This window comes from Capricornis sumatraensis, chromosome 10 (genome assembly GCF_032405125.1).
Source record: "Capricornis sumatraensis isolate serow.1 chromosome 10, serow.2, whole genome shotgun sequence".
Classification (NCBI taxonomy): domain Eukaryota; kingdom Metazoa; phylum Chordata; class Mammalia; order Artiodactyla; family Bovidae; genus Capricornis; species Capricornis sumatraensis.
Window position 1 is genome coordinate 59,904,167 of NC_091078.1, and position 24,900 is coordinate 59,929,066.

General features: G+C 39.5%; 1 protein-coding gene across 1 annotated transcript in view; it reads right to left on the reverse strand.

Moving 5' to 3' along the window:
- Nucleotides 1-24,900, reverse strand: part of ULK4 (unc-51 like kinase 4) — a 489,483-nt gene that overhangs the window by 433,443 nt on the left and 31,140 nt on the right. The window contains exon 16 of the mRNA XM_068982354.1: nucleotides 19,433-19,511. Within this exon, the coding sequence (XP_068838455.1) occupies nucleotides 19,433-19,511 (79 nt within the window). The remainder of the gene's footprint in view (nucleotides 1-19,432; nucleotides 19,512-24,900) is intronic.

The window sequence follows — 24,900 nt, forward strand, 5'->3', positions numbered from 1 at the left end:
TCAGGTGGTCTGATATTCCCATCTCTTTCAGAATTTTCCACAGTTTGTTGTGATTCACACAGTCAAAGGCTTTGGCATAGTCAATAAAGCAGAAGTAGATGTTTTTCTGGAACTCTCTTGCTTTTTTGATGATCCAGTGAATGTTGGCAATTTGATCTCTGGTTCCTCTGCCTTTTCTAAATCCAGCTTCAGGGCCAAAAGGTGAGAACAATTCTATTACCAACCCTGAAAATTGTGTCATCCATTGTACTCATCATCCTTTTGTAAATAAACCATGAATGAATTGCCCCAATTTGAGTGAGCCACCAGTTGGAGAATGAGTGACAGTTACCTTTGAAAATCTTTGCTTCCTAGTTTTTTATACTGCTTTGTGAAACCAATTAATATGGAAAACGTCAGGGACTTCCCTGGTGGTCCAGCAGTGAAGACTCCATGCTCCCAATGCAGGGGGCCTGGGCTTGATCTCTGGTCAGGGAAGTAGATCCCACAGGCCGCAACCAAGACCCAGTGAAGCCAAATAAATAATTTTTGGAAAAGTGACAGGTCCACCCCAACAGCTGGATTCATCCTCTCCTCCTTGGAAAAGAACACCAGAACAGCAATATTGTACACTTAGACCAATGAATAGGTTGTCAGGTTTCACTTGGAGCAACAGCCTTTTAGGCCTTCACAAACTGTTGGTTATAATTTTCAGTTAGTTCTGGAAGTTTTGGCCACAGCAATCAGAGCAGAAAAAGAAATAAAAGGAATCCAAATTGGAAAAGAAGAAGTAAAACTCTCACTGTTTGCAGATGACATGATCCTGTACATAGAAAACCCTAAAGACTCCACCAGAAAATTACTAGAGCTAATCAATGAATATAGTAAAGTTGCAGGATATAAAATCAACACACAGAAATCCCTTGCATTCCTATACACTAATAATGAGAAAGTAGAAAAAGAAATTAAGGAAACAATTCCATTCACCATTGCAACGAAAAGAATAAAATACTTAGGAATATATCTACCTAAAGAAACTAAAGACCTACATATAGAAAACTATAAAACACTGATAAAAGACATCAAAGAGGACACTAATAGATGGAGAAATATACCATGTTCATGGATCGGAAGAATCAATATAGTGAAAATGAGTATACTACCCAAAGCAATTTACAAATTCAATGCAATCCCTATCAAGCTACCAGCCATATTTTTCACAGAACTAGAACAAATAATTTCAAGATTTGTATGGAAATACAAAAAACCTCGAATTGCCAAAGCAATCTTGAGAAAGAAGAATGGAACTGGAGGAATCAACTTGCCTGACTTCAGGCTCTACTACAAAGCCACAGTCATCAAGACAGTATGGTACTGGCACAAAGACAGACATATAGATCCATGGAACAAAATAGAAAGCCCAGAGATAAATCCACACACATATGGACACTTTATCTTTGACAAAGGAGGCAAGAATATACAATCGAGTAAAAATCTCTTTAACAAGTGGTGTTGGGAAAACTGGTCAACCACTTGTAAAAGAATGAAACTAGATCACTTTCTAACACCACACACAAAAATAAACTCAAAATGGATTAAAGATCTAAATGTAAGACCAGAAACTATAAAACTCCTAGAGGAGAACATAGGCAAAACACTCTCCAACATAAACCACAGCAGGATCCTCTATGACCCACCTCCCAGAATACTGCAAATAAAAGCAAAAATAAACAAATGGGATCTAATTAAAATTAAAAGCTTCTGCACAACAAAGGAAAATATAAGCAAGGTGAAAAGACAGCCTTCTGAATGGGAGAAAATAATAGCAAATGAAGCAACTGACAAACAACTAATCTCAAAAATATACAAGCAACTTATGCAGCTCAACTCCAGAAAAATAAATGACCCAATCAAAAAATGGGCCAAAGAACTCAATAGACATTTCTCCAAAGAAGACATACGGATGGCTAACAAACACATGAAAAGATGCTCAACATCACTCATTATTAGAGAAATGCAAATCAAAACCACAATGAGGTACCACTTCACACCAGTCAGAATGGCTGCGATCCAAAAGTCTACAAGCAATAAATGCTGGAGAGGGTGTGGAGAAAAGGGAACCCTCCTACACTGTTGGTGGGAATGCAAACTAGTACAGCCACTTTGGAGAACAGTGTGGAGATTCCTTAAAAAATTGCAAATAGAACTACCTTATGACCCAGCAATCCCACTGCTGGGCATACACACTGAGGAAACCAGAATTGAAAGAGACACATGTACCCCAATGTTCATCGCAGCACTGTTTATAATAGCCAGGACATGGAAACAACCTAGATGTCCATCAGCAGATGAATGGATAAGAAAGCTGTGGTACATATACACAATGGAGTATTACTCAGCCGTTAAAAAGAATACATTTGAATCAGTTCTGATGAGATGGATGAAACTGGAGCCGATTATACAGAGTGAAGTAAGCCAGAAAGAAAAACACCAATACAGTATACTAACACATATATATGGAATTTAGAAAGATGGCAATGACGACCCTGTATGCAAGACAGCAAAAAAGACACAGACGTGTATAACGGACTTTTGGACTCAGAGGGAGAGGGAGAGGGTGGGATGATTTGGGAGAATGGCATTGTAACATGTATACTATCATGTAAGAATTGAATCGCCAGTCTATGTCTGACGCAGGATACAGCATGCTTGGGGCTGGTGCACAGTGATGACCCAGAGAGATGTTATGGGGAGGGAGGTGGGAGGGGGGTTCATGTTTGGGAACACATGTACACCCGTGGTGGAGTCATGTCAATGTATGGCAAAACCAATACAGTATTGTAAAGTAAAATAAAGTAAAAATAAAAATTAAAATAAATAAATACATAAATAAATAAAAATAATAATTTTCAGTTAGTTATACTCATTTTTTTAAAAAAGGAAAAACTATTTGAGTCACCAGGGACATTGGATCCATATGTCATCTCAGCATCAGAGCCCCTGAAGCCCACTTTCTCGCTCAAGCAATGACATACACAATGGCAACGATGTGGCAGCAGCTAAGGGGGGCGGCGCCAAGTCAACACCAAGAACCTGCCTACCAATACGAGAACAGGAATGCTGTCCTAATACATGTCTTTTTACCAGCGTGGGGTATTGTCATGACTTCTAGCAATCACAACAGAATAAGAGGCATACTCCTCCTTTCCACTCTTCTTCACCTTCCTCTGGTGACCACAGACTAATCCTGCCACAGATGGGGGAAGATGCCACTCCAGGCAGAGGAAACCAACCCAGATGTCTATCACAGGCACAGCCACACGGTGGCAGGTCCCCTCTTCTGCATCTGATGCAAGCATCTCCTGCGGTGCAACTGGCATATATACATTTGTTGAGGGTTAAAATGACTGTTTTTTTCTGGGGAACAGCAGAACACAATTATGCATGCTCGCTATATAAATGTTTTCCTAAGAACTCAAGTTACCATTATCTGATAATAAAATTGAATCTTTTTGATATATAATAATTTAAAAGCTATGGCACAGAGACATAACTCCAATACTGTAGTTTGGAGCTGGCTACATATAGTTTATATATATATATATATATATATATATATATATATATATATATATATATATAACAAGCTCACGTCTATATATATATATATATATATACACACACACACAACTAATATTATTTACTTGTTACTATATTCTTAACATCATCTCTTCAACACTCCTCAGATGGAAATACAACGGAAGCTCATTTTTAAATTGCATTTCTCTGCTTCAGGGATCAGCTCTGATGAGTTGTATTCTCGGCAATTCTTTCCATCACCAATTTTCTTCCCATGTTTCTTTCATCTAACAGAAAATTAAATGTGATGGTTTGCTAGTTCCCAAGGATTACTAAATTGCATCACATTCAAATATATAAGCCTCACAATGGCTGCTCTAAAAATATTAAGCCCAGGTAAAATGAGCATAAAAATTAGTCAGACAGAAAACACAGAAGCTAAAAATCATTCTACAAGATGTCAGGTAAGAAATTATAAATGAATTCTATCATTATAAGAAATTAGGAAACACGCCTTTTAAATATGCTTTGATGTAAGATGTTTAATTTGTATGCAGAAGTTGATTCAAATATGCCAATTCCCCAAATGATACAAACTTCAACATCATGGCTTAATACAACAAACCCAGAACATTTCACATCATTCTACACAAAGGCATGAACATGATTCAACTCCTGCTTTGTGAATTTCAACACATTTTATCTCTCATGATGTCCGAAAGGTAAGAGAAGTTTGTTTAGCAGGGAGGTGCAAGGGCAAATTCACTGAAACTCATAAGGGGAAGGGTTATACATGACACCAGTCCCAGCTTGGGGCCTCGCACAAGCCAGAAATGGTCACACAGTGTCTGGTGTGAAAGATGGCGCCCTCCAGCCCTCCAGCACAGGAACCACTGAGGAGGCCGAAGTGAGGGACACAGCCCTGCGGGGCCACTGAGTAACTCTGACAAGAAGGGGAACAGACTCTACAAGGCAGGAGTAGTTTCTCAGGGAAACACACAGCACCATTTCTACAGATGGCCATCACCAAGAAAATCCTGCTCCAATGCAGGTTTTAGAAAGAAAGAAGTTCACAAAAACATGGTTAATGTATCAAGAGTTCACCCCACGGGCAATACTTTGTTGAGAGCTCTGTCGTGGGCTGTAACACAAACCCTCACGTACAGAGCACTGATCTTAAGGGAGTCCTTCCTGTGGGACAGATTTCAATAGCACTTTATCCAATTGAGACAGAGATCATTCTCCCTGAGATTTCGGTGGAAAATCTATGTCTCTCTGTGCTTCACGTGGCCCTGCTGAGCAGCAAGCATCTTGAGCCGGAATCGAAGTGTGTACTTTGAGGCGAGGTGAGGCTGGTGTCTTCCTCACTCCGGCTGACCATCTCAAACCCTTGGTCTTGACCAAGGACCTGTGGTTCTGAGTCTTGCATCATGACATCACACTGTCATGATGATGACTTGAGCTCAGCGCCCTCAGCTACTGACCCCCGGCTCACACTTCCTGTCCACTGAGGCCACGGGCTCCTGGCTCACCACCGTCCTCTCCACCTGTACTCCTGCCCCCATCTTCAGCCAAGTGGCCATCTCCGTGAAGGACACACTGGAACCCTGACCATACAACAGTCCCTTGAGCTCATCACTCACTTCCCTGATCCTCTACCCTGAATCAGCCGCTGACGCACCATCACACCTGGAGCCCTCATCGTATCTCCAATACTTCTCCAATTCAAACACTCCCTCACAGCCACTCAGAGCTTCTCTCAAGCTTCCTTATCCAAAGCCCTTCAGCAATATTTCTTTAAACATCCAAGCCCATGAGCCCACCACTTTCTCACAGTCTTTACATGCTTTACAGACGGGGTTCTGGGGAGAAAGACAAAACAGCAAGGCCTCAGCCAAGAGGGCTTGGGAGTGACCACTCCCTCCCCTCAATAGACTCAACCCTTCCCTTGATTAAAACCCAACTGTCTTCCACAGAATATCACACAACCACTAGGCAGACTGTGATGAAGAATTTAAGGTGAAATAAATCAAACTTGGTTTCTATGGAGCCCTCTTTTCTTACCATTCTGAGATGACAGCTCCGTATCTTCTCTGCCTTTCTGCAGTGGTGACCTTGATGTACTCCATCATCAGAAGCCATTAGATACAAGATCCCTCATTCTCCACCACCAAATCTTAACTCCACTCCATCTACAATGATTAATCCTTTCTTGCTGTGACAGTGAATTGTATCCATTCTCTCCTTTAAGGCAATCAGCCTATTATCATTCACGCTGTGTTGCCTGCCCTGCACCTTTTCATAAAGCTACATAAACCTGATGTTGTATAAATATAAACAAACAAATATCGATGTATGTACTCATATACATATATGTGTGTGTGTACATTACACTGTACGGGGGGGTGTGGGCTGAATTCACCAGTGAACTCATACAAGCCCAGAGCTGTTTGGGGCAGGTTTTTTACTAATGTATTCACAGACACAGAGTTTTCCAAATTTGTGTCTTCTTCCATCAGTTCCAGAAAGTTGTGTTATTCGGGCAACCTGACCATTTAAGTCATCAGGTAAGCAGGCATGAAGTTACTCTGTCCCTTGAAGGTTTGGTTTTCTCCCTGCTGTCTTCCTTTCAGTCCTGATATTGTTTATTTGCATTTTCTCTTTATTTTCCTTTGGCTATAAGTTTTAATAATTTTAAGTTAACAAAACCTGAACTATTGGTTTTTACTTTTATATACTTACTGTTCCAGTTCATTGATTTCAGCTCTTACTTTTTATTATTTCCTTTAATAGAGTTGGGTTGAATTTCCTCTAAGTTTCTTAAAATGGAACTTAAAACATTTTTGATTTACAATATAGTGGTTTTCAAACTATAGTCCCGGAACCAACAACATTAAAAAGTCCTCTGGGAACTTACTGAGACACAAATGCTCATGCCCTCCTCCAGACCTACTGAATGAGAAACGCTGGAGGGGAGGTCCAACAATCCACATTTTAACAAACCTTCCCAGTGATTCTGATATGCATGAGGCTGTTCACAGCTACTGTTTGCCATACAAGCACTTAAAGCTGTGGATTACTCCCCTCTTAGTACCACTTGAACAGCATCACAGAAACCTTGATGTGTTAGGTGTCCTTCATCATTAAGTTTAAATGTTACATAAATCCTCTTGGGAGATCTTCATTAACACATGAGTTACTGTTGGTGGGAATGTAAACTGGTACAGGCACTATGAAGAACAGTACGAAGGTTCCTTAAAAAACTAAAATTAGTGTCACCAGTAAGATCCACTCCTGGGCATGTATCTGGAGAAAAGTCTAATTTGAGAAGACATACACCGATAGTGTTCACTGCAACACTATTTACAATAGTCAAGACATGAAGACAATCTAAATGCCCATCGACAGACGAATGGATAAAGAAAATGCAGTAGATTAAATATATACGCAACGGAACCTACTCAGCCATAAAAAAAGAATGAAATAATGGCATTTGCAGCAACATGGATGAACCTAGAGAATATCATACTACATGAAGCAAGCCAGACAAAGACAAATAAGATACCACTTCTGTGTGGAACTTTTTTTAAAAAGATACAAATGAACTTACTTGCAAAACAGAAATAGATCCACAGAAATAGAAAACAAACTTATGGTTACCAAAGGGGAAAGGAGTAGGGGATAATTTAGGAATCTGGGACTAGCATATGTACACTCCTATAAAAATAGATAAGCAACAAAGACCTAGTATACAGCATAGGAAGCTATACTCAATATCTTGTATAAGAGAAAAGAATGTGACAAAGAATAGATCTATATCAGTTCAGTCACTTAGTTGTGCCCAACTCTTCGCGACCCCATGAATCGCAGCACGCGAGGCCTCCCTGTCCATCACCATCTCCCGGAGTTCACTCAGACTCACAGCCATCGAGTCCACGATGCCATCCAGCCATCTCATCCTCTGTCGTCCCCTTCTCCTCCTGCCCCCAATCCCTCCCAGCATCACAGTCTTTTCCAATGAGTCAACTCTTCGCATGAGGTGGCCCAAGTACTGGAGCTTCAGCTTCAGCATCATTATCACGTGTAACTAAATCACTGCCCTGAACATCTGAAACTAGCACAGCATTTTGAGCCAGCAATACTTCAATTAAATAAATCATGAAACTGATGAATAAAGAAAACAAACATCAGATACTTAGAAGTAATTTGCTTAATTTCTAAACATTTGAGAAATTTTCTAGATTTCCTCTTATTAACTTCTAATTTCATCCCATCACTGTAAGAGAATATATCCTAAGTGATTTTAATCTTTTGTTAAGATATGTTTTATGGCTGACAATACGGTCTTAGTGAATATTCAGTGTGCATTTTAAATAACTGTATTTTACAGTTGTTTGAATTAGTATTCTATAAATGTCAATTAATTCAATTTCATTCATATCATTCAAATCTTCTATCAGTATGTTCTTTTTTTCTTGCCTGTTTAAAAAACATTCAATTTTTAACATATTTAGTAACATATTTGTCTACTTCTCCTTTTAGTTCTGTCAATTTTCCCTTTATTTTAAAGTGCTCATAGTTGGTACATACAAATTCAGGGTTGTACATATAAATTCCTAATGCACTGAAGGAGCCTCCCTGGTGGCTCAGTGGTAAAGAATGCAGCTCCCACAGAGGTCCTTTGTCTCCATAGGTTAGTTCATTCCTGACTATTCAATTTTGTTGCAGTGGTGAAAGGAACTGTTTCCTTAGTTTCTCTGACTTTTCACTGCTAATGTATAGGAATGCAAGGGATTTCTGTGTATTAAATTTTATATCCTGCAATTTTACTATATTCACTGATTAGCGCTAATAATTTTTTGGTGGCATCTTTAGGGTTTTCTATGTAAAGAATATGTCATCTTCAAACTGTGAGAGTTTTACTTCTTTTCCAAACTGGATTCCTTTTCTTTCTTTTTCTTATCTGATTGCTGTGGCTAGAACTTCGAAAACTATGCTGAATAACAGTGGCGAGAGTAGGCACCCTTGTCTTGGTCCTGATTTTAGAGGAAATGCTTTCAATTTTTCATGATTAAGAATATGTTGACACATGTTCCTTCTATGCCTACTTTCTGGAGAAACTTTTTATTATAAACGTGACCATATGGTTTTTATTTTTCAGTTTGTTGATATGGTATGTCACACTGACTGACTTGCATATATTGAAGAATCCTTGCATCCCTGAGATAAAGCCCGTTTGATCATGATGTATGATCTTTTTAATGTGTTGTTGGATTCTGTTTGCTAGATTTTGTTGAGGATTTTTATAAGACACTGATGAAAGAAATTAGAGATGACACAAATAGATGAAGAGATATACCATGTTCTTGGATTGGAAGAATGAATACTATGAAAATGACTACACTATCCAAAGCAATCAGTAGATTCAATGCAATAATCCCCAAACTACCAACGGTATTTTTCACAGAACTAGAACAAATAATTTCACAATTTGTATAGAAACACAAAAGACCCCAAATAGCCAAAGCAATTCTGAGAAAGAATGGAGCTGGAGGAATCAACCTTTCTGACTTCAGACTTTACTACAAAGCTACAGTTATTAAGACAGTATGGTACTTGCACAAAAACAGAAATATAGACCAATGGAACAAGAGAGAAAGCCTGGAGATAAATCCACGCACTTATGGTCACCTTGCCTTTGACAAAGCAGGCAAAGATACACAACAGAGAAAAGACAATCTCTTCAATAAGTGATGCTGGGAAAACTGGGCAACTACGTGTGAAAGAATAAAATTAGAACACTTTCTAACACCACACCCACACCCACACCCACACACACACACACACACACAAACTCAAAATGGATTAAAGACCTAAATGTAAGATCAGAAACTATAAAACTTAAGAGAAAAACATAGGCAGAACCCTCTTTGTCATAAACCACAGCAAGATCCTCTATGACCCACCTCCTAGAGTAATGGAAATAAAAACAAAAACAAACAAATGGGACCTAATTAAAAGCTTTTGCACAACTAAGGAAACCATAAGCAAAGTGAAAAGACAACCCTCAGAATAAGAGGCAAAATGGCAAATGAAAGAACTGACAAAGAACTAATCTCCAAAATACACAAGCTCAATACCAGAAAAACAAACCACCCAATCAGAAAATGGGCAGAAGACTTAAACAGACATTTCTCCAAAGAAGACATATGGATGGCTAATAAACACATGAAAAGACAACCAACATCGCTTGTTATTCAGTTCAGTCGCTCAGTCGTGTCTGACTCTTCACGACCCCATGGACTGCAGCACGCCAGGCCTCCCTGTCCATCACCAACTCCCGGAGTTCACTCAAACTCATGTCCATCGAGTTGGTGATGCCATCCAGCCATCTCATCCTCTGTCATGTTATTAGAGAAATGCAAATCAAAACGACAATGAGATATCACCTCACATGGATCAGAATGGCCATCATCAAAAAATCTACAAACAGTATATGTTGGAGAGGATGTGGAGAAGACGGAAGCCTCTTACACTGTTGGTGGGGATGTAAATTGATACAGCCACTATGGAGAACAGCATGGAGGTTCCTTAAAAAACTAGGAATAAAACTTACCATATGACCCAGCAATCCCACTACTAGGCATACACCTTGAGGAAATCATAACTGAAAAAGAAACGTACTCCAGTATTCACTGCAGCACTCTTTACAATAGCTGGGACACAGAAGCAACCTAGACGTCCATCAACAGATGAATGGGTAAAGAAGCTGCAGTCATATACACCATGGAATATTACTCAGGTATAAAAAGGAATGCATTTGAGTCGGTTCTAATGAGGTGGACAAACCTAGAGCCTATTATACAAAGTGCAGTAAGTCAGAAAGAGAAAGACAAATACTGTATATTAACACATATATATGGAGTCTAGAAAGATAGTATTGATGAACCCATCTACAGGGCAGCAGTGGAGATGCAGACACCGAGAACAGACTTATGGACACAGTGAGGGGGAGAGAAGGTGGGATGATTTGAGAGAGCAGCACTGAAACATAAACATTATCATGTGTAAAGTACACAGACAGTGGGGATTTTCTGTATGACAGAGGGAACCCAAAGTTAGTGCTCTGTGACAACCAAGAGGGATGGGGTGGGGAAGAAGGTTTAAGAAGGAGGGGACAGATGCATACCTATGGCTGATTCATGCTGCTGTACGGCAGAAACCATTACTATATTGTCAAGTAACTATCCTCCGATTCAAATTTTTTATTTTTTTTTTTAATTTTAAAATCTTTAATTCTTACATGAGTTCCCAAACATGAACCCCCCTCCCACCTCCCTCCCCATAACACCTCTGTGGGTCATCCCCATGCACCAGCCCCAAGCATGCTGTATCCTGCGTCAGACATAGACTGGCGATTCAATTCTTACATGATAGTATACATGATAAAAATGAATTCGCCTGCCAATGCAGGAGACACAGGTTCAATCCCTGAGTCAGGAAGATCCTCTGGAGAAGGAAATGGCAACCTACTCCAGTATTTTTGCCAGGAAAATGCCATGGACAGAGGAGCCTGGCAGGCTACAGTCCATGGGGTCTCAAAAGAGTGGGACACAACTTTGCAACTCAAACAACAACAAAATGCATTGAAACTTTAATTATGAAACACCTATCTCTATCTCTAGTGTTACTCCCTCAGTACCTATCTTTTTATTAACATAGCCATGCAGCTTTCTTATTGGTAGTGTTTCTATGGTATATCTTTTCCCATGTTTTAGTCTATCTTCATATTTAAAGTATGTCCTATGTAAGCTTCATATAGCTAGGTTTCTCCTTTTAATCCAGTATGACAACTTGTGCCTTTTAAATGAAGTATCTAGGCCACTGAACTTTAATGTGATTGTTCATGTGATGTGGTTTAAGTCTATCATCTTGCCATTCACCTTCTACTTGTCCCATTTGATCTTTCTCCCTTTAATCCTCCTTTCCCAACTTTTGCCTGAGTTCAGAATTGCATTGCATTTCTTCTACTGACCAAATTAGCTATAGCTGTTTGCTTACTTTTTTCCTAGATACTCTTGAGATTATGATAGCATCTGTTAAGTAATCACATTTCACCTTATATCAGCATTACCCTATTTCACATACAAAACACATCCAATGTATACATACAACATAACATATACATAAACTATAGAATGAGCTAGAAAAAAATGTTTGATGAGATAATTGTTGGAAATTTTCCAAAATTTTCTGAAGTCTCCAGCTAACTTGGAGGCTGTGTGTTTGTGTGTTGAGTGACACTCCCTGGAGCCCAGCAGAAAGCAGTAGGGTGAGAGGTCAGAAATTTCAACAATTGCCCAGAGCTGGGGATTTAAGAGTTTGGCGATCAAGTCCCACCAAGTTAGGAACTGGGATTCAGTCCCTTGACCTAGGAAGACTGCTGGGTTCTCCTTGGAGCAAAGGCCCGAGGATAAGCCAGTTGAAAACAGGTCACACGGTCAGCTTCCTTTCTTCCAAGCTGGGCGTCCCCTCCACCTTTTACCTACTTCCGTTTTATATTCTGTCTAGATTCCTTATCATTATTGGCAGAAGCTTCTCATCCATTACCAGAACCCCAACCCCAACCCAGGTCTGACTTTTATGTCAGTTTCTCACCTGGGAAGAAGTGTAAATGCATACTCCGAACAGTAATAAAACCAAAAAAACTCTGGTTACAAACTTATATAAAAACTTTAAACTTTTCTAGAGCTAAAGATAAAATCAACAAGCTTCCCTGATATCTCCCAGTGCAGATAACTGGGAGATATCTCCTTTTCTCATTATCCCTGAAAATTCCCCTTCTTCCTACAGGTGTAGCTCTTCAAGAGCCTTAGTTCCAACTAACTGCTGCTGGGCAACCTAAGGCCTCAACTTCTATTATCAAGTTCCACAAGATCTCAAAACTCAACAACAGTAACTGCCACCCGACCCTGCCTCAGAGAGCCTCAGTCTTACCAATTCACATTTCAGCTCTGTTTCTGACTTGTGTGAATTTCCCTTACTTTCCCAGACATCCAACTAAGTATTTTAAAAGTCTCTGTTACATTTTATCCTGATTTCTAGATTTTTTTTTGTTTTGCTGCTGTGGGAGGATTTCCAAGTAATCTAAGTAGCTAAGTTGTCATAGTTCGAAAAACATGTTATTTTATAAGTAGAAAAAAAAAGTATAATAGACAGTACATGGGGAAAACTCTAGGTAAAAATAACTTCATTTATGTAACATGAAACATGTACATCCCGCAAAGTGGAACAAGTATCATTTGTTCTTCCAAAAAGTGATACGTTGGAAATGAGGATTGTGGGAAATAAGGACCATGACAGAGCTCACTGTGTGCAGTTGTTTCAGTGATGAAAAGCTACAGCATGCAAGGCACCAGGGTAGTGGTGCAACTGTGCAGCATAACAGAGAGCAAGAGCCTAAAGCGGACACGCTATACCACAACCTGCAAGATAGATGCCGGAACAGTCAACTGTCCATAAATACAGTTCATCATGTCCTGCGTTTAGAGTCCCACAGGCACACAACGTTCAGAGAGAACGAAGCTGGATAATGCTCCATATCACTGTGTATCTACCGCTTCACATAAAATTCAAATCTAAAACCACAGGGAATTCGGCTCTATGTTATGTGGCAGCCTGCTTGGGAGGGCATTTTCAGGGAGAATGGATACATGGATATGTCTGGCTGAGTCCCTCTGCTGTCCGCCTCAAGCTATCACAACATTGTTAATTAGCTATACTCCAATACAAAACAAAAAGCTTAAAAAAAAAAAAAAAAAGCCTAAAACCAATTCAGTAGAAAGCTGAATAACAGAGAGTCAATACCCTTAAGTTAAGAATTCATAAAATAATGATTATCCTATCAAAAAAAATTAGGACATAAAAAGTAAAATAAATTTGAAAGCTGGATGAATTTTCAAACAGTAACAGCAATAATACAGTTGCATACACAATGAACTAAGTGAATTACTCTGCTGAAAAGGAGAGAAAAACACAATGGGAATTAGTGACAGTACACTGATTAGCATGTCATGAACTAAAATTATGAGTTTTAATTTAGAAAAAGGTTAACACAAGAGAGTTACAATTCATGTAAGTCTTTAAGGTATTTTCTTACTGTACACTCAACTTGGCAGTGAAAGTGACCCTGCAAAGGAGATATCTGGCATCACCTCTTAAATCAAATGATCCTAGTAAGTTCAAACACCATATGTTTCCTGACACGAATGAAATACGAAGGACCCAACATCATCTATGATATAGTATTTCTAAAAAGAATTTAACTGGAATCCATCAATTCTCTAGACCTAACTTAAAATTTATAGGAAACGGTGGGACTAGAGAATCAAATTTAATGAGAACACGAGAAAGCAAATAGACAAATATGAACATTGCACAAGGCAACTCACTTATTAGACTTTTCAAGAACTTAGTGTCATGGGGGGGAAACAATGGGGAGAGAAATCCAGAAAAAATACGAGCAAAAAGAATGCAATAGATTATTATAAAGATGTTAATACATCACGAGTGGAAGGCCTTCTAAAGATGCTAGGGTGGTTTAATTTTAGGACTGCCACTGACATAACCTACCTATTAATAGAGATAGGAATAAAACCCATACAATCACCTCTATAGACATCACAGAATCAAATTCAACACTCATTCATGTTAAAAAATATGCTAAAAATAAAGAACTTGTTAGATGCTAATTTACCATGATTTTATACCAAAGCCAAGTATTAATGAGAACACAGAGCATTGAAAAGCCTCTCTCACTGGTGGAAGGATTTTAAGGCTGTACAACTGTTTCGGAAAACAGTTTAAATGACCCTGTGAAGTTGAACACACACATATCCTATGACCTAGCAATTCTAACGCCTAGGTTTATGCAACAGAAGGCTCATATGAGTGCATCAGAATGTTTTTACAAGATTTACCTGTAATAGCCACACATGGCAAACAATCCGAATGTACATCACCAGTGGTGTGACGGTGTAATGGAAGGGAGTCACAGACACCCCAAAATGAGGGTGAATTTCACAAACATGACATGAAACAGAAGAAGCCAGAGGCCATGTGCTGTGTGATTCGATTTGAATATAACTCAGTAACAGGCAAAGTAATCACAGCATCAGAAGGTACGGCAGCAGTCACCTTCAGGGCAAAGGGAGAGATTAGCGATCAAGATCAGGCCCAAAGGATCTCCTGGCACGCTGGCAAGGTTCTGTTTCTTGAACCAGGGGCAGTTTCCTGGGTTTCCACTTTGCAACAATTCACTGAGCATGAAATTTATGTTTTGTGCACATTTCTGTATATTTGTAACACTTCAGTAAAAAGAGTATTACCATCTTTAATCCAAAAACCACGCACAAAGCAATCCCTGAGTCTATAATCCCAAAATATGTAACACAAAAGGAAAAAATATATAATTATATATCAAATTGGTGACAAGATTATTTGAATTGATCTGAAAACATAGTTTCTGTCTGTAGATTGTATCCCATGGACCAAAAAATAATAATAGTAACTTAAACAGCACTTTTTAATTTTACTGTTACTAATAATATGGTTATTACTTTTAAACCATTTATTCTCAACTATCTGTAAAAGAAGATAAGTGTATTGATGTCATGAGCAATTAAGGTTTTCAGCCTCTAACAAGAGCACTGGAATTTTTAAACAGAAAAGTTGTGAACTGAAAGTACAGGTACAACTGAACTTGTGATTTTTCTCTTTATGAACAATTCCTAGCTAGAAAAAACGACAATCCCAGCATCAGTGACACCCAGACCTGGACTGTGCTCTCTAAGCACCACGGTCAGCTAAAATTAAATACAGTTTCCTGTAGAACTGACTTCAGAACTAAAGGCTGACTATTCCCAAGAATAGTGAAATCTTGTTGACAGAAAGCAACTAAGTTATCAGAGACAATAATCGGGTCACGCAGAAAGGAGAAAAGAGCAAACTTGAACGGGCTCTTGAGTTCCATCTCAGTCCAAAAGACTAATGCCTACAGAAGCCTGAAATATCCAAACATACATATGTAGATCCGTAATTTCTTCATACAAAAAAAAAATCTCACTGGACAGAATTAAGACTACTAATGCACAATGTGTTATTCTGAATATTGGTCTACAAAGGTGGATAATCATTCATCCTGCCTTTGCTAAACACACTGTATTTTTGGATAACCAATTAGCTGAGATGGGAAAGTTCTAATACCAGCTGTAAATGAGAAAAGAATTATAGAAAGAAAAAAAAGTATCATTTTGGGAACACTGAAGGACTATGCCACTAGGCACCGATCATCGATAGAGGCTACAACTCTTAAGAGTGATGAAGAAGTTCAAAATCATAGTGTTGACAGCACTTGAAGCTAGTGACCAATCACACTATCACCAACCAGACATTATTATATGCATCTTCCTGTGATGCTTATAATGCATGTTATATGCATTTTCCTTCAGGAAACACAGAGCACCAACTAGGAAGAATTCCGACCCTTTCTCCATAAAACAACTTGAATCTCAGCAAGTCTACGTATCTAACAAGCAGTTCATGGGAAACACGGGTGAGAGAAGACCACAAAGGACAGAATAAAACTTAATGAAATTCAGCTCTGGTTAAAACAAGTGCCAATTTGTCTTTGATAAATAAATGGCACTAAAAGATAACAGGAAAAGGTTTGAAATTCAGGGACTTAATAGTCAATGTTCTCTAAATGCAGTACCGGACCTTGTTTCAGTCCTGGTTCAATGAAAAAATACACAATGACATGTGTGAGACATCAGGGAAATCTGAACACTGACTGGTATTAAATATTAGGCAACCACTGTCGATTGTGTTAGCTATGGTAACAGCATGGTGGTTGTATTTTTTTAAAGCCTTTTCTGTTAGATATATATACCAGAGCATTTATGAGCACAGTATGAGGTCTAGGATTTTTTTTTTTCCAATACTATAGCAGGGGTTGGGGCGTGGGAATTTCCCTGGCAGTCCAGTGGTTAGGATTCCACACTTTCTCCTGGGGGCTGGAGTTCAATCCCTGGTCAGGAAACTAAGATCCTGCAAGCAGGCCACATAGCACCGCAAAAAAAGAAACAAAAAAAAAAACTGTAACAGGGGAGGGGGAAGACAGAGGGAGGAAACAGGGAGGGGGAGTGAGAGGGTAAGACGACAGACAGTATTCGTAAAATCTCAGTAACTGTTGGAAGTGATCTCAGTATTTCAGTCTCTCTACTTGTATGTAGATTGAGATTTTCCATAATGAAAATATTTAATGAAGGGATCAAACTAGAGTACTGTTAATATTCCTTCCAGTTCTGAATCTCAATTATATTTATATTCAATTTCCTAAAATACATCCACCGCATGTTTAAGATTTAAATATACATAACATAATATAATATTTATTTTTATTATTACACGTAAGAACCACAACAAACTCAGGATGATAAATGTGTTGCCTAGGAGGAAAAGTATAAGAAGCTGGCTATATTTTTCTGTAGAAAACATAAGGAAGAATTTAATAGATGCTTCTAAATATATACCAGAGACCACAACTAGCTCTTTTCTGTAGCCAGTGATGGCAGAATAAGATGGAAGGGACTTAAACTGTATCATAAGACAAGTAAAATAGATTTTTCTCCATCCATCTCTTCCGTCTCCTTGTAACAAATTATACTGCCACACTTTCCTGCCATTCTTGTAATCGTTTATTAAATCTTTTAACATGGACTGAATACCAGATGTACACACGTTACTTGGCTGGCTAGGCACCATGGATTACAGTGATGAATAATGAGGTTCTATAAAGAGAGAATGAAATGGTGCCATTTGCAGCAACATGGATAGACAGAGATTATGGTACTAAGTGAAGTAAGACAGAGAAAGACAAGCATCATATGATATCACTTATATATGGAATCTTTTAAAAAGAAAGATAATACACATCACCTATATACAAAACAGAAATAGACAACAGACAAAGAAAAAAAAAACCTTATAGCTACCAAAGGGGAAAGGGGAGGAGGATAAATTAAGAGTTTTGGATAAACATATATACACTGCTGCTAAGTCACTTCAGTCGTGTCCAACTCTGTGTGACCCCATAGACGGCAGCCCACCAGGCTCCCCCATCCCTGGGATTCTCCAGGCAAGAACACTGGAGTGGGTTGCCATTGCCTTCTCCAATGCATTAAAGTGAAAAGTGAAAGTCAAGTCGCTCAGTCGTGTCCAACCCTCAGCAACCCCATGGACTGCAGCCTTCCAGGCTCCTCCATCCATGAGATTTTTCGGGCAAGAGTACTGGAGTGGGGTGCCATTGCCTTCTCCAATATATATACTACTATGTATAAAATAGGTAACAAACAAGGGCCTACTTGTATAGCACAGAAAACCATACTTAGTATTTCATAATAACTTATAAGGGAGAAGAATCTGAAAAAAGAAGAGATATAAACAGATACACATATAACTGAATCACTTTGCTAGACATCTGAGAGTGACACACTGAAAACCAATTATACTTCAATAAAAAATTCTTTAATTAATAAAATAAAATGAGGTCTATGCCTTTAAAATACCTCCTGCTGCTGCTGCTGCTAAGTCACTTCAGTCGTGTCCGACTCTGTGCGACCCCACAGACGGCAGCCCACCAGGCTCTGCCGTCCCTGGGATTCGCCAGGCAAGAACACTGGAGTGGGCTGCCATTTCTTTCTCCAATGCATGAAAGCCTACAGGATCTTCAACCACGAGTTTTACTGAAACGTCCTGGAGAAATCAGGGCACATCTCACCCTTGAAATTTTATTAATGATTTACTGCAAAACTACATATGAACACACAACTGTGCTACAGAAACCTCGTCTCAAGAGTTCTGAACCTAAGGCTCATAGATGGGCCTCACAGGAATCCGCATCTCCCGAAATGACTGCACTGTTCTCAAGAGGCTGCCATGGCTTTCCTTAATCTAAAATGGACTGGAATCACATCTCATGCAGCAGAAACCAAAGCAACAGGGAAACGATGAACAAAGTGCCATGTACCTGCCAAGCTTATTTCTTCCTGCAGTTCTAACTTGTAAAACTTTGCTTCCAGTGTTTGAGCGTCCTCTAGTGGTTGTCTCAATTGCTACAGTCAATTGGTCTTAATGGTGGTGTACCTTGTAAAACTTTGTTTGCTGTGTTTGAGTGCCATCTAGTGATTGTTTTCGATTGTTACGAAACTAAAAATTTTGTTGGATTCCATGGACATGAACTTGGGCAAATTTCAGGAGATACTGAGAGGCAGGGAGGCTTGGGGAGCTGCAGTCCACGGGATTTCAAAGAGTCGGACACGACTCAGTGACTGGACAACATAACACAAAAATCTTGTAAGCAATAACAGAATTTTTAAAAAGATGGCATTACAAAGGAACACCTGACACAATTTCAAGTTATTTTCAAAATCCCTCCTTATCCAACAGAAAACAATTCACAATATAGTATATCTTAATTCAAAAGTTTCCTAGATAGCTAAATACACACTACTACTTTTTCAAATTAACATCGGCAGACATCCAGGAAATCTAGTTAATGAAACAAGCTTTATCCAAAAATTGTTGAAATCACGATGAATAGAGCCCTGAAGCCAGGTAACTCCACCACACCACCCTCAATAGCTGCCAGTGCTGAAAATGAGAGGCTGCTGAAGTGTGAAGGTCTACTGAGGTTACTTTATAGCAGCTGCCTCATTCCACGAAAAACACTTAATGAAAACCCAGGAGAGCTGTATGTTCCAAAATTGAGAACGTTCTCTGCCATTCGTAACATTTCAGTAATGAAACAAATTACCTCAATAACAGGCGCGTTTTCCTGGAGCTCAGTCGTGTGCGAGGCCAGTAAACCAATCACCCGAGCGACCTTGGCCCTTCTGTAAACAGACAGAAAATGGGTTCTGCAGTGGAGAGTTAGGACCAAGGAAATCAACCCCATTTAGTTACATTACACAACTGTAAGCATCAACATGAGAGAGAAGTGGAATGGGATGGGGTGAGCGTACATTCCCCCACGCGTATGACCCACAGGAACGTTCCCTTGTGTACACAAAGAGACATGAGCACACGCCCCCTGCAGCACCATCTCTGTGCACGCACACTCCGTCGCTCAGCCGCGTCCGACTCTTTGTGACCCCATGGACTGTAGCCCACCAGGCTCCTCTGTCCATGGGATTCTCCAGGCAAGAATACTGGAGTGGGTTGCCATGTCCACCTCCAGGGGACCTTCCCAACACACAGATCAAACCTGCATATCTGGCGTCTCCTGCACTGGCAGGTGGATTCTTTACCACTGAGCTACCTGGAAAGTCCATTTGTAATGGTGACAAAAACTGAAGTTGTGCTTTAATAGTGAAATGGAAAGTAAAAATTTTTCAAAGGTCTTCGCCAGAAAGAGGAAAGAAATAGTAATTATCCCTTTCAGTATGTGAATGGTTAAATAAACTGTCATACATGCAGACAATGGAATATCTGGAATAGTTGACAATGGAATAAAAAGAATGAGCTATCAGCCATGAAAAGACATGGAGGAACCTTAAATTGTGTGTTACTAAGGGAAAAAAAACCCATCAGGAAAAACTACATACTTTATGATCCCAGCTACACGACACCCTGGAAAAGGCAAAACTATGGAGGCAATAAAAAGTTCAGTGGTTAAATAAAAGTCAGAGGTATGAACAGGCAGAACACAGATTTGCTTATTATCCAATAAATACTATATGATACCATAATGATACAACACATCATTAAATAGTATCCAAACCCACAGACTGTGCAACACCAAGAGTGAATTGTACTGTCAAGTACAGAGTTTGGATGATTTTGACATGTCAGTGTAGGAGCCTCATTTGCAACAAATGTGCTGTTCAGGTGGGAGATACTGATAACTGGACAGGCAACACGCATGGGGAGCAGAGGCATGTGGGAAATCTCTTAACTGCGCCCTCAATTTGCAGTGAGCCCACGACTGCTCTAAAAAATAAATTCAATAAAAACCAAGAAGGAGTGGATTTTATCTCAATAAATGAGTAAGAAAGCACAAGAAAATGCAGAGTCAAGAGATACAAAATCCCACATCCATCCTACAGGAGTTTCAGGAGCAGAAAAGGGATGAAACAGAGATGAAGAAATCATAAAGACAGAGAAAGGCTAAAGCCTTTAAGAGACCGACTGGCAAGGAAAATTTGTAAAAAGATATATCCTAGCAAAATGTTGCAGGCCTGCAATATAAAGAAAACTTCTTTTTTTCACTGAAAAACAGAATTAAACTGGTCACATGTAAGAGGAAGAAGAAAGAGGTGGGCTGGGCCCTGAGTCTTCCGAAACTGCAGTCAGCGCATGAGAGGATGAGAACACACACGCCAGGGCCCAAGGATGGGTGTGGGCTGAAGGTCCTGGGAGGCCTCATTCAGCCTGCTGGGCCTGAGCCCCAAAACCACAGCCAGAAAGTTTCAAAGGAAGGAGTAACTCCAGAAGCACAGCCTCTGAGAGACATTCTTCTTAAAAAAAATTTTTTTTAATTCTGAAAGAAACTGACCAAGTGAAATCCAATCCATCAAGAAGTGAAGTAACTCACAAATGGAGAAACTGCATTTAAAAAAAAAAAAAAAACTGACAATGAGCATTTACTTTATTAAAGTGTCAAACTGTATCAAAAACTAGAAAACTTCTTCCTAGAATATGAATATCAAGGGAACCGAAAACAATCTTGAAAAACAAGAACAAAGCTGAAGTCACATTTTCTGATTTTAAAACTTACTACAAAACTATGGTAATTGAGACACTGCAATACTCACAGGAAGATAAATTTATAGACCCATGAAACAACAGAGAGCCCAGAAACAAACCCTCACCGTACGCGGTCAACACGACCATCAACAAGGCTGCCAACACCATTTAATGGGGAGAGGACAGTCCTTTCAACAGATAGTGCTGGTGAAACTGGAGATACATATACAAAAGAATGAACCTGGGGCTTCCCTGGTAAAGAATCCACCTGGCAATGCAGATGACAGGAGTTTGATCCCTGCTTTCGGGAAGATCCCACATGCCTTAGGGCAACTAAGCCTGTGCGCCACAACTACCGAGCCTGAGCCCTAGAGCCTGCCAGCTGCAACTACGGAAGCCCTCACAGCCTGGAGCCCATGCTCTGCAGCGAGAGACGCCACCACAGTGAGAAGCTTGTGCACAAGTAGACAGGAGGCCCCGCTCGCTGCAACCAGAGAACGCCCAGGTGGCAACAGCCAAAAGTAAACAACTTAAAAAAACCTGGACCTTACCTAACACTGTGTTAAAAAACAAAAAACTCAAAATAGATCAAAAACCTAAATGTAAGAGCTAAAACTATAAAACTTGTAATTCAGTTCAGTCGCTCAGTCATGTCCAACTCCTTGTGACCCCATGGACTAGAGCACGCCAGGCTTCCCTGTCCTTCACCATTTCCTGGAGTTTGCTCAAACTCAAGTCCATTCAGGCGGTAATGCCATTCAGCCGTCTCGTCCTCTGTTGTCCCCTTCTCCTCCTGCCTTCAATTTTTATGGTCATGATTTTCAAGCCCTGCATCATATTTTTCTTAACAAATGAAGACATTCTGACTGGAGTGGAATAAAGGTTCTGGTACACTTGCAAATGAGTTTGTGTCTGGGTATGGACCTTTCATATAAAAATCTTTTATATAAGGAAGTGTAGAATCACTCACACTACTGATGCACACTGTACAGGCAGAACAGAAGCCTGTCCTGGAGAAGACCAGAGTCCTGGGGCTTGTCTCTGAAACAGGGGGGTGACTTTGGGCAGTGGTGACCCCTGAGGTCAGAGGAATTTGAAATGGGGTTTCCCACCAAATATGGAGGCTGGTAGTCCTGTTCAGACTTACAAACATTCCAGTAAAGAGTGCAGTGTAGAAAAAAACATGAATGTAAAAGCTTTATGCATTGGATCTGGCAATGATTTCTTGACTATGACACTAAAATCACAGACAACAAAAGAAAAAAATGAAAAACCTGGTTGCATCAAAATTTTTAAATGTATGCATCAAAGAAGACTAACAACAGAACAGAAAGGCAACTCACAGAATGGGAGAAAGTGTGTGTTAAGTCATGTCCCTAACACAGGGTTAATGTCCAGAATACACACAGAACTCCTATAAATAAACATAAGGCAACCAAAACTGGGCAAAGGACCTGAAAAGACATCTCTCCAAAGAAGATAAACAACTGACCAAGAAGGACATGGAAAGATGCTTGACATTACTAGTTATGAGTGAAATGCAAATCAAATCCACACTGTATGTAACTTCATACCCATTAGAAGAGCTACTACCGAAAAGAAAAGAAAAACGGTAAAAACTAAGGGTTGAAGAGGATGAGTACAAACTAGAACCCTCACGCACTGGTGGTGGGAATGCAAAATAGTGCAGACACTGTGTAAGATAATGACGGCATTCTCAAGAAACTGAACAAAACATTATCCAATAATCCAGCAATTCCACTCGCAGGTATATTACCCAAAAGAACTGAAAGCAGGGACTCAGACAGGTATTTGCACACCAGTGCTCACAGCCACACTATCTGCAATAGTCAAAATTAGAAGCAACCCCAGTGTCCATCAACAAACGAAAAGATCAACTGTGGCATACACATATGTGGAATATTATTCAGCCCTTGAAAAGGAAGACATATGAACTTTGAAAGCATTAAGGTAAGTGAAATAATGCAGACACCAAAGCACACATGTATGATCTCACTTCTATTAAGTACCAAGAAGATGGAAATTCATAGAAACAAAAGAACTGAGATTATCAGGGTCCTGGAAGAGGAGGGATCAGGATTTAATGGTTACTGGATAAGAGCTTCTGTTTGGAACTGAAAAAGTTCTGGAAATCGACAGTGATTATGGTCGCACAACATCAGTACTACAATATATGTAATGCCATTGAGTTACACACTTAAAATGGCTAAATGATAAATTCTGTTTTATAAATAAAATTTCTTACAATATTACAATATTATGCACTATCTGTGAAGTATACCTCCGTAAAGTTGATTGACAAAGGTTATGCTGGGAAAGACTGAGAGCAGGAGGAGAAGGGGGCAACACAGGATGAGACAACTGGATGGCATTATCGACTCAACAGACCAGAGTCTGAACAAACTCAGGGAGACAGTGAAAGACAAGGACGCCTGGCATGCTGCAGTTCACCTGGTCATAAAGAGTGGAACATGACTTAGCAACTGAAAAACAAACAATAAGATTTTATAAATGTTCACTATTATGAGTTCTAACAAAAGGGCATTTTTATACAAAGTGACTGGGAACGCAGGCTGGTATGTTTCTACAGAGCATTTCGGCAATTTATCAGAAGTCACAAAAATTATCTATTGCTCTCTACCCGTTCATTCTAATTCTACAAATGTGCCCTGAGAGCAAAAAGAAAAAACAGATAGGCACAAAGATTTAAGTACAAAAATGTTCACCAATGTATTATTTACAATATTATAATACTATCCAAAATAGGGGTAGGGTAAATAAAATGATCAAATATTCATAGCCTATAAAAAGAGGCATACCACAAAAAAAAAAAATCCTGGGCAAAAAAATTAATGACATGAAAAACATATAATATGTTATATAAAGGGAAGAGAAACTTAACAAAATTACACCACACTATTTTTCACTTTGTTTTTCTATACGCAGAACACCACCAAGGAGCAAGTATACCTACTTCAACAGTGATTATCCCCTAGCTGAGCTAAAGACCCTGATCATATGCTGTCAAGGTGATAAGACCTGGATCAGAAAAAGCCTCACTGGAAGAAGTAGTATTTGAATGGACAATGAGAGTAAAATAAGACTCCGAGCAGAGGGCTCATCTAGCCATCATTTTCCTCAAATTAAAACTGTTTTACAAGTAACTGAAAGTCGCTCAGTTGTGTCCGGCTCTTTGCAACTCCATGGACTATACAGTCCATGGAATTCTCTAGGCCAGAATACTGGAGAGGGTAGCCTATCCCTTCTCCAGGAGATCTTCCCAACCCACGGATCAAACCCAGGTCTCCCGCATTATAGGTGGATGCTTTACCAGCTGAGCCACAAGGGAAGCCCAAGAATACTGGAGTGGGTAGCCTTTCCCTTTTCCAGCAGATCTTCCCCACCCAGAGATCGAACTGGGGTCTCCTGCACTGCAGGATTCTTGACCAACTGAGCTATCAGGGAAGCCTGTTTTACAAGTAAACCTCAATCTAAAAAAACAGAAAAAAAAACAAT